Source organism: Hyperolius riggenbachi, chromosome 1 (assembly GCF_040937935.1).
Source record: "Hyperolius riggenbachi isolate aHypRig1 chromosome 1, aHypRig1.pri, whole genome shotgun sequence".
NCBI lineage: Eukaryota > Metazoa > Chordata > Amphibia > Anura > Hyperoliidae > Hyperolius > Hyperolius riggenbachi.
Window position 1 is genome coordinate 611,296,853 of NC_090646.1, and position 7,474 is coordinate 611,304,326.

General features: G+C 43.6%; 1 protein-coding gene across 1 annotated transcript; it reads left to right on the top strand.

The window, feature by feature from the left end:
• The first annotated feature begins 3,462 nt into the window (after positions 1-3,462).
• LOC137542347 (uncharacterized) lies at positions 3,463-4,986 on the top strand. Its single transcript, XM_068264223.1, has one exon. The coding sequence runs from the start codon at positions 3,463-3,465 to the stop codon at positions 4,984-4,986; it is 1,524 nt and encodes a 507-aa protein (XP_068120324.1).
• Positions 4,987-7,474: the final 2,488 nt, after the last annotated feature.

The following is a 7,474-nucleotide window of genomic DNA, read 5'->3' on the forward strand; positions in this document are numbered from 1 at the left end:
TCAATCTGTGGAGAAGCACAAACAACGTACAGGCCTAAGTTAGTCTTTCAGCTCGGTAAAGTTGAGAGAAAAGCCCTTCACAGCTCCTCCCACCATCTCAACTACTTACCAAGCCAACAGGCAGTCGCACTTAGGTGCCGAGTGGACACTGAGGAGCAGGCGGCTGGAAAAAAGGGAAGGCCACGGACAGGCAGGCGGTTTGGATGCAGTCCAAGTCAATCTGTGGAGAAGCACAAACAAGGTACAGGCCTAAGTTAGTCTTTCAGCTCGGTAAAGTTGAGAGAAAAGCCCTTCACAGCTCCTCCCACCATCTCAACTACTTACCAAGCCAACAGGCAGTCGCACTTAGGTGCCGAGTGGACACTGAGGAGCAGGCGGCTGGAAAAAAGGGAAGGCCACGGACAGGCAGGCGGTTTGGCTGCAGTCCAAGTCAATCTGTGGAGAAGCACAAACAAGGTACAGGCCTAAGTTAGTCTTTCAGCTCGGTAAAGTTGAGAGAAAAGCCCTTCACAGCTCCTCCCACCATCTCAACTACTTACCAAGCCAACAGGCAGTCGCACTTAGGTGCCGAGTGGACACTGAGGAGCAGGCGGCTGGAAAAAAGGGAAGGCCACGGACAGGCAGGCGGTTTGGCTGCAGTCCAAGTCAATCTGTGGAGAAGCACAAACAAGGTACAGGCCTAAGTTAGTCTTTCAGCTCGGTAAAGTTGAGAGAAAAGCCCTTCCCAGCTCCTCCCACCATCTCAACTACTTACCAAGCCAACAGGCAGTCGCACTTAGGTGCCGAGTGGACACTGAGGAGCAGGCGGCTGGAAAAAAGGGAAGGCCACGGACAGGCAGGCGGTTTGGCTGCAGTCCAAGTCAATCTGTGGAGAAGCACAAACAAGGTACAGGCCTAAGTTAGTCTTTCAGCTCGGTAAAGTTGAGAGAAAAGCCCTTCCCAGCTCCTCCCACCATCTCAACTACTTACCAAGCCAACAGGCAGTCGCACTTAGGTGCCGAGTGGACACTGAGGAGCAGGCGGCTGGAAAAAAGGGAAGGCCACGGACAGGCAGGCGGTTTGGCTGCAGTCCAAGTCAATCTGTGGAGAAGCACAAACAAGGTACAGGCCTAAGTTAGTCTTTCAGCTCGGTAAAGTTGAGAGAAAAGCCCTTCACAGCTCCTCCCACCATCTCAACTACTTACCAAGCCAACAGGCAGTCGCACTTAGGTGCCGAGTGGACACTGAGGAGCAGGCGGCTGGAAAAAAGGGAAGGCCACGGACAGGCAGGCGGTTTGGCTGCAGTCCAAGTCAATCTGTGGAGAAGCACAAACAAGGTACAGGCCTAAGTTAGTCTTTCAGCTCGGTAAAGTTGAGAGAAAAGCCCTTCCCAGCTCCTCCCACCATCTCAACTACTTACCAAGCCAACAGGCAGTCGCACTTAGGTGCCGAGTGGACACTGAGGAGCAGGCGGCTGGAAAAAAGGGAAGGCCACGGACAGGCAGGCGGTTTGGCTGCAGTCCAAGTCAATCTGTGGAGACGCACAAACAAGGTACAGGCATCAATCACTTAATCTTTACGTGCACGCGCATCCACTCACCGATGCTCCGGGCCCGCCTCCATTTCACTTTTTGAATTTATGATTTTAACCACTTGAGGACCCACCCTTTACCCCCCATTAACGACCGGCGCTGTTTGTTTTGAGGTGTTCTGTGTGGGCTCTGCAGCCCCCAGCACAGATCAACGGACACACAGAGCGATCAGATTGCCACCCTTATTTCCCCCATATGGGGATGATGTGCAGGGGGGGTCTGATCGCTCCTGCCTGCAGGCATGTTGGGGGGGGGGGGGGCATCGGCGGCCTGCAGGCTATTCACGCCGTGAATTGACAGGAAGCAGACGCTCACACGAGCGGCTGCTTCCTGATTAATTATCCTGCAGCCGGCGACGCAGAACTTCGTCGCTGGTCCTGCTGCTGTCACTTTGCCGACGCGCGTTATGAGTGGTTAAAGTCATAACACCATTGCGCATGAAATTGCCATGTCGTCGGTCCCGCTGATGGCACATGTATTTTTAATCTGAAGTCCACTGTGGTCTTGGGTCTGCGCACTATGCTCCTGGTGCTATCAGGTGGAGCTAGGATACGTCAATGCTGTTGTAGTGTTTTTAAGACTTTAAAGTATTAAATACCAAAAGTCAACTGGAGGCGGGGCAGGAGCATTGTAGAGTGGCTTTGCGGTCCTGGGATGTCTGGGGTGGAACATTATAAGGCCCGGTTAACTAAAACTCATTTTCACACGACTGGCCTACAGTATCACTTTAAAAAGAGGATGTAACATTAATATTTTTTTGGCCAAATGTAAGGCACGTCCCAATCCCTAAAATGTTAAAAACCTCAGCAAAAATTTTTTTTAGATTCTGTGTACAAGTATTAACAACGTCTCTATTTCAATGGTATTCTTCTAGAAAATATAACTGTAATAATTTTGTTTTTGAGGGCCGAATGAACATTTGCAGCGGAACTTCCTTACTAAAAAAATGTTCCTGCATACTACTGCATAGAGTTGGATCACTCCACTCCAAGTAAATAACCGAATCACAAAAGAACCAATCAATAAACAACAATAACCAGGTTTTATTATTGGTATGAAATAATGTGGTTTTGCACCATACATGAAAAGATTGATTTATACTTTGTTCACCCAAAAAAAAAAAAAAACAACAAATTTCCAAGTAAATAAACAGTTATTGCAGCAGACTCGACTCAACTACCCATCTTTCGATTGAAAACTAAGGATATTCCACTGTAAAACCTATCAAACACCTGTTTTTAAAACATCTTTGAAAGTAATTGGTACTTATTGTGAAATTTTAATTTAAATTTCGGTTGCCCAGATAATATTAATATTTCTACCCGCAAACAGAAAAATACATTATCTCCTTTAAATTTAGAAACATATACTCAATACATTAGTATTGTTGAACTCACATTCATAAGCTGGAATCCTTCTTCAACTATGCTGACGGAGTTCTCACTAATAAATTGATCACTGGTGCACGGACAAGTGTGTGCTAACACACACTGAAGGATGCATTTATGTACAGTATAAAAAAATTCTCAATTCCCCATTGGTGTTCACTTGTGTCAATCAAACAGGCAGAAATGAATTATGTTAAAAAAAAAAAAAAAATAGGCATGTGATTGGTTAGCAAAATCTTTATTTGGTGACGTGTCATTTTTTCACAAATCAGATACTCTCCCGCATTTTGGTCATGGGCGCGCTAAAATCTAAATTAAATTTCCTGACGTCAGGGAAACTTCATCTGCGCTTCTGAAGTACGGGTACCGCGGGAATGAAGTCACGTGACGGGAGTTAAGTCCCGCGCACACGTGATTACGTATGGTTTGCGGCCAGTTACGCCCTTTCCTCTGGCGCTGTGGTGGAGAAGAGGTGGCGTGCCGTGACGAGACAGCGAAACACAATGCCGGGCAAACGCGGACGTCCCACTAGGATCTCCAGACAGCGGCGATGTGGGAACTGCGACGACGAGCACGGTGCAGCTCACGGAAAGCGTGTTAACAAGAAAAAAGAGGTATCTGAGCAGATTCCCGAGGACGAAAACGTCAATGCAGGTGACGCATGTCAGACATTGTCTGACACAAGTAGTGTGACGCAGCAGCCATTGATGCCAGTGGTAGATGAGCAATCCCAAACAGTTACAATTTTTTTAGTACCTATGGAGAAAGCAACTGTGGCTAGTCCTGTAGATATTGTGAATTTAGAAAATAATCAAGATTCATCATCACAAAACCAAAACTTAGAAAACCAGGGCCTAGTTGAGGAAACGCACGAAGGTTCCATGAACGAGCAGGCCTCAAATTCTAATAATGACGTCAATCTTAGTAGTGAAAATCCCATAGATATGGAGTTGATGGACAATTTTGAAGGAGTTTCTATGCGTGAACCATTACTTATTGATACCGCAAGTGAAATTGTGAACTTCAGACTTGCACTAGATGATAACATTGATTCTGACGATGAGGGCGAGGAAGCATTAGATCTCAGTACAAGACCTGCCTGTCAAAACACGGTGGAGACCCTTGAGAATGATGTGCATGTTAGTTTTGATAGGGAATTAGACATTGGACATACAGAAAAGGAATCTGACCAAGATGCAAACCAAGCGAATGTGCATGAGGAAAATTATTTTAATCAATCTAAGGATGCAGAAAATGTACAGGAGCATAACAATAATTCAAAACACAGAGATTGTGATGATGAAGAGGAGGATGACAATAAGAGTGTTCAGGATGTTGCAGAAGGACAAGAATGTGTAGAGGATCAGGATAGTGAACAAGGTTCATCTAATTATGAAGATTATGAACCTACAACCAGCGTCAATGATTTTCAAGGAAACCGAAGCTCCTCAGACGGTTGGGGAGATGATGATAGCAGTTTTCTTGGTGATGAGTACTCAGTTCATGACAGTGCTGAAGATAATAATGATTCACAAGAAGATGTTGATACTGACACACTTATTTCAGAAGTTAATGACTGTGATAATCATAACCGACAACGAATTGCAGTGCTTCCAGATCATGCAAATGACAGTGCACCAGAGAATTCTGATGTGGTTGTTGTGAATGAAAATGTACTAGACAATTCTGAATTGCATAGGAATGATTCTGACATGGGCAGGCATGGTAATATGCAAACAAACGAAGAGGCCAATGCAAATAACGTGGACGAGAGTTTTAATGAAACGATCATTAATAATTCCCAGCAATCCAAAGGTGGGATTAGTAGAATGCCAAAATTTACAATTGCAGAAAATCTGATGTTGTGTCGCTTCGTATGTGCAGATTATGAGTTTCTGTTAAAGAGGGATAAGAATGAAGATGTTCGTCGGATGAAAAATCAGAAGTGGAAGTACATAGGAGAAAAGGTAAACACAAATTTCTATCAAGTTATCATTACCAATTCATTGATTACTTTTCAATACTGAGAATTAACGCCAAAAGTACTGTATCTTTTTAATAGTGTACTACCTCTTTGTAACATACTTTTTTTTCAAATCTGTCATTCAAATGTATAATGTTGTTATCTACATGCCCCTCACATGTGTTGTAATTTGCTTGACCTCAGTTATGTGCACTGAAATCTCCTCTTACCTGTTTGTAATGAGAAATTTCCATTTCATTTAGCCCCTGAGACAAGATAGTGAATACGCAGTAAAGGTCATTTGAAAGCAGCTGATTATAATATTCTGTATAGTTGGAAGTAGGCCTGAACGATTGTATGAAAAAATTGAATTGAGCGATTTCTGTTGCAAATCACGATTTCGATTCGATTCACGATTTGCTTCAAATTAAGCTTTGTTCCCCCTCTGTGTCTTTCTGTCCCGTCTCTCTTTCTGCACTCTGTGTCTTTGTGCCCCCTTCTCTCTCTCTCTCTCTCTCTCTCTCTCTCTCTCTCTCTCTCTCTGTCTCTCCCCCTATTGTGCCCCGTCTTTTTCAGTGTCCCCTGTTTTTTTTTTTGTCCCCTCTGTGTCTCTCTCTGCACCATCTTGGCCTCTCTCTGTCTTGCTACCTTTGTGTCTCTCTTTGTGCCCCTTTTGTCTCTCTGTGCCCCCTCTGGGCCTTTCTTTTGTCCCTTTTGTGTCTCTTTTTGTTCCCTTTTTGTCTCCCTGTGCACGCTCTGTCCACTAAGCTGCGGTAGTTCTATACCTACCTTCCAGCATGAGCCTAGCGATGCCAGTCTATCAACTTCGTGTCCTGCAGGCTCTAATGCATGGCCTACTTATTGTATGTCACATGACATACAGGAACCAGGAAGTATGCCGTGCACAAGAACCAGCAGACGGCAAGAGAGGATGGACAGCGTTGGACTCCTGTGGAAGATCTGACTGACACTGCGGGTCACATACACGGTGATTTTGACGTTTCAAGCAGTGTCTCCAAACTTCCCCCTTGTGGAAATGTCACGATATTGACCACTTACACGAATCCGAAATTGTGAACTTGTTGATCGCGATTTCGATTTAAATTCGATTTATCTTTCAGGCCTAGTTGGAAGACAGTTGCAAGTTGACATACATAAATACTGCATATTTGTAACAGCAATAATAGTGTAGGAATTAAGTAAATATAATTAATTATAAAACATTTGAAATTCCGAAAATATCACCTGCGTGGCTACTCACCTAGGTAGCCTGAAGCCTCAGGATCCTAATGAGGTTTGGCACGCCATCCTTAGTAACTCGGTGTTATCCCTCATCATGTGTAGTTTGTCCAAAAAAACACCAACTGAAAATCCTCAGTTTAAGATTCCTCCAACTCAGCCTCCGACTAAGACTCCTCGACGCAAACTCCTTTAATTTGCACATTACAATATTTTTTATTACAATTAAGTGACATTACATTCTTGTCTAACATTACAAATCTTATGCATTTTAACAGACAGCAGAAGTGAGAAGGAAGTGTAGAGTACTAAATTGTTTCACTGTAAAATAAAAATAGTCCTTCTTAAGATTGAGTACTTGTGAACGGTACAATCCAGAAGAAAGGACAAATATAAGGCCCTAGGCAAGTAAAATGTGGGTTCATGTAAGAATGATGTGCAGGTAGTGTGCTGTGGAATGAGGAGATTGTAAAAAAACAACACCTCTGTGTTAAATGTATTTGGATTCCCTGCAGCTCGGATAGTAATGCATATGTAGAGTATAGTACTACTGTGTAACAAAGAAAACCTGAGAAAGAAGAAAATATTTTTTTATACATACCTGGTGCTTCCTGCAGCCATCTTCAGGCCAATCAGTCCATCGTTGTCCTTCTCCATCCAACGTGATGTTCTGCTATGTAGTGATGGTACTTGAGCCAGTCGGATGTACTGTGCATACACACTCTGTCCTCAGGAGCATAGTACACCTGTGCAGCACTATTGTGCAGGTGAAAAATGTTCCTGGCTGTGTGAGCGACATGTGGACGGACAGCGATGACTGGCTGAATTTCCAGTACTCATAGCGGTAGATCCGGATGGTTGAGGACAGCGCTGGACTGATTAGCCTGAAGGGTGCTGTAGGAAGCCCAACGTATGTATAATACTTTAATTTTCATCAGTCTCCGGTATCCTTTAATGTTTAATCAAGAAGGGAAATTTTAACCACATCTCTCTGCTGTTTTCATTCAAATGACTGTTAATATTTGAATTACTTTTGTAACAGAACACCAGGAGTTGAAAATTTTAGATAACAACATTTTTTTGTGGTTGAGAATTTAGTCAACCACAACACTTTTCTGCTAGCCATGCCTTCAATTTATATTCCAGTATATGTTTAAATGTTCGGTGCACACTGATAGGGATGCTTAGGCACTATCAACTCTTTGATTCCGGCATAAGTTGACTTCACAATAACACCTCATACTCCACAGACGCTTTATTCTCTAGAGAAGACAGGCACAGGTACTATGCCTTAAAAATTAATACTGCTGTCT

What these genes read in the sequence shown, in the direction of transcription:
- LOC137542347 (XM_068264223.1), top strand. Translation starts at nt 3,463, where the DNA reads ATGCCGGGCAAACGCGGACGTCCCACTAGGATCTCCAGACAGCGGCGA.